The sequence below is a fragment of the Egretta garzetta genome, unplaced genomic scaffold (assembly GCF_000687185.1).
Source record: "Egretta garzetta isolate BGI_Z169 unplaced genomic scaffold, ASM68718v1 scaffold202, whole genome shotgun sequence".
Classification (NCBI taxonomy): domain Eukaryota; kingdom Metazoa; phylum Chordata; class Aves; order Pelecaniformes; family Ardeidae; genus Egretta; species Egretta garzetta.
This window is the reverse complement of record NW_009258891.1, coordinates 1,338,267-1,341,609: the sequence shown is the minus strand read 5'-3', so window position 1 is coordinate 1,341,609 and position 3,343 is coordinate 1,338,267. Positions and strand designations below refer to the sequence as shown.

At 64.1% G+C, this 3,343-nt stretch overlaps 1 protein-coding gene across 1 annotated transcript in view; it reads left to right on the top strand.

Moving 5' to 3' along the window:
• LOC104122026 (receptor-type tyrosine-protein phosphatase V-like) overlaps positions 1 to 3,343 on the top strand; it is a 41,954-nt gene that overhangs the window by 9,878 nt on the left and 28,733 nt on the right. The window contains 3 exon segments of the mRNA XM_035889743.1: positions 149 to 613; positions 2,069 to 2,362; positions 2,974 to 3,234. Coding sequence (XP_035745636.1) covers positions 149 to 613; positions 2,069 to 2,362; positions 2,974 to 3,234 — 1,020 coding nt within the window.

Sequence of the window (3,343 nt, the reverse complement as noted above, 5' to 3'; positions counted from 1 at the left end):
AGGACCCGCAGCCCGGGGGCTCGTGTGCTCCGCGTCCCCACGGGAGGAGGGCGGCCTGGGGATCCTGGCAAAAGGCCTCGGCTGGTGGGAGCTGCAGAGGTGTGGCGTGACCCAGGCTGCCACCCCCTCTGCCCTGCAGCCTGAAGGAGTGTGACAGTATGGAGGGACCTCAGGAGCCCCTCAGCTCACCCGGGAGATGTGGGGCAGGCATCCCCCCACAGACCCCTGCCGGACCTTCAGCCCCCATGGCAGCACAGAGAGCAGTGGGGGACCCTGGGTGGGGAGAAGGGTCCAGGGAGCCCCAGCCCCAGTGCTGACCCTCGCTGCCTCCTGCTCTTCCCCTCAGCTCCCTCCATCCCCACCCAGCTGAGGCTCAGCCCGGGCTCCAGCACCAGCCTTGTTGCCTCCTGGGTGGGCGCTGGGGGGGCCGCCTGGCTGCACCTCGTGCTCCGCAACCTCCTCACCCAGACCGTGACCACCACGCTGTCGGCCAGGAGGGGCCTCACCACCTACACCTTCCAGCATCTCCAGCCTGGCACCCGGTACTGGCTGGGGCTGAGCGCCACGGCAGGGCCCTACACTGCGGAGGGGCCCAATGCCACCGCCTGGACGTGTGAGTATGATGGCCAGGGACGGGGGAGGACCTCGGTGGCCCTGGCTTTCTCCCTGCCTCTGCTCCAGCCTCTGAATCCAAAGGACTTCTGCCAGACCCCCAGGTGCAGAGGGCAATGCTTCTGCTCAGACCTGGCCGAAAGCCGCTCCAGGAGCCGTCTCTGGGGTGCTGCGATAGTGGGGCCAGTGAGTCCCCCCCCAGTGCATTCCCAGGGCTGGCCTGCTTTGCCCTGGGTTGCTCTGGGATCAGCCTGTTGCCTCTCCCTGAGGAGGAGGATGGAAGGGCAGCAGATCCCTCTGCCGTGTGGCGCAGCCGGGGCCGGGCTCTCACACGCCTCCCAACTGTCCGAGGGCAGCAGAGAAAACAGGGGGCAAGAGGGCAGCAGCCTGAGCTGGAGGTTCCTGGAGGGTGATGGATCTTCAGTCCCCTCTGATTGCTGTCAAGCGTATATTTTGGTAGCACCCAGTAACCTCATCCTGGTGGATGTCCCTAATGTGCCGGGTGCTGTGCAAACACAGCCAAGGACGCCAGCCTCTGGCAGGTCACAAAACTGAGGGCAGCCCTCCCAGACCCCAGCTAGGTGCACCATGCAACCCAGCTCCCTCCACCTTCTGGCCCCAGGCTGGCAAGGGCCCCGAGAGCAGGTGACTTCCACCTCTACGGTCCTGGTTTGCCGCCAACCCTGCACTGAGAGCAGCTTTGGCCCTGGAATTACTCTCCCAGATGTTCCCAGGGAAACCAGGGGGAAAAGGGAGGGGGCAGACGTTGCCTCCTGGTCAGAGCAAGGCTCATGCCGAGTGCTAACAAAGCGTTGGCCCTCTATAGTGAGGAGCAACAAATTATGGAGGTGCCAAGCTGCAAGCTCAGGGCTGTTGTGGCCAGTGACTCCTCCTGGCCCTGGGCAGAGGCACTGGTCAGGCGGATGCTGGCAGGACCTGGTTGCCACCAGGTGACAAGTCTCCAGTTTTTCCCCCCCCCCCCTGCCAGCACAGGAAGCCGGAGCCTGCTCGCTGCTGACTCTGCAGCTGGGATTTTGGAAGACCTCCACACCCCCAGCTGCTTTGTTTCTGCTATGGAGTGAGCCTGGCTTGATCCCTGCCGTTGCCAGTCTGCGGCTCTGACCTACCCGGCTGAACAAACGTCCCCCGTGCCAGAGGCGTCCGGCCAGGAGTTCGGCCCAGGCCAGTTCCTGGGAATATCAGCAAGCTCGTGATGGGACACAAATGGAGAGGAGAGGGACTTTTAGGAATTTCCCAGCAGGGCTGCCAGCTCTGTCTGGGCTCTGCTAGACCAGGAATGGTTGTGCTGGTGAATGGAGAGAGCACGGTCCAAAAGGATGTCTAAGGCTGGATGTAACCCTGCAGATAAGGAAGCAGGGAGCGAGGCTGAGGGGTGTATGGGGTCCAGAGCACCTCATAATCCTGACGCACACAACCCTGTTCCCTTCCCTTCCAGACCCCCTGAGCCCTGGCAATGTGACCCTGAGCAGCGCAGAGGAGCAGAGCTCCTTGCAGGCTTCCTGGAGCACCCCTGCAGGAGAGAGGGACTTCTACCTGGTGATGCTGCAGGAGGGGGAGGAGGGTGCTCTGACCAGGAACATCTCCGTCGGCGGAGACAACAGTCATGTCACCTTCCACGGGCTGAGCCCTGGGAAGCGATACTCTGCCCAGGTGACGGCGGTGGCCGGGCCTTACCGGGCGTCAGCCCGCAGCACAGCAGCCTGGACAAGAAAGCAGAAAGCCCGAGCGTGTCCTTTCAAGGCCATTTCTGCTGCCTGATGGAGGGGCTGATGCCTGGAGGGAGGCTGGTGGGACGGGGAGGGGGACGGCGGCGAGGGCAGAGTTGGGGCTGTGCAGCGCAGCGGTCCCAAGAGCAGGCTGAGGGTGAGAGCAGCAAGGTCTGCTGCCCCACACGCAGCTCCTCGTGGGGGTGGTCTCAGAGGTCCCTGGCAGGCTCATGCCAGGCACCCTCAGGCGTGAATCAAGACCAGACCCTACTCAGTTACCTTTGGGCTCGGTGTTCGGCAGGCTTTGGGACACCTTCCCCTCCCTCCGCTCGCAGCAGCTGGGTTGGTGGGTAGTGACAGGGGGTGTGCCCCCAGAGCAGCATCTCCCTGTGCCCAGTCCCTCCTGGGTGACTCGTGGAGCCATGGGTGGTGCTGTCCTAGAGCTGCCACCCTGGGGAGGAAGGATGGAGCCTTAAGCAGCATGGGGAGGCACTGGGCACAGTAAAAGCCTCTCCCTGCAGCCCTGACCACCCTATTTGGTGGGGGCTGCTGCAGCGTGCCGTGAGAGCAGCCGGGCTGCCGGATGCCCTGCCCCACGCAGTGACCTGCATGCTCCCATCCTTGTCCCCTGCAGAGCCGCTAGCACCATCTGGTGTGAGTCTGGCCAGCCAGGGCAGCCCCTACAGCCTACTAGCCAGCTGGGAGGAGGCAACGGGAGAGGGCTACCTGCTGGCCTTCAGCCCCGTGGAGCACCCAGTGAAGAACAGCTCTCTGCTCAGAGGCGTCACCAACGTCACCTATGAGGGCCTCCGTCCTGGGACCCTCTACACCCTTGAGGTCAGCACCGTGGCTGGCCCCTACACATCCACACCCCGGCGCATCAGCAACTGGACATGTGAGTGCCACAGCCCTCGCTGCACCCAGCCCTGGGGTCCCCACTGGGCCCTGCCGTTCCTGGCCATGTCGTGCCTCAGGGCGCCTGGTAGCATGGGTCTCCTGCAGCT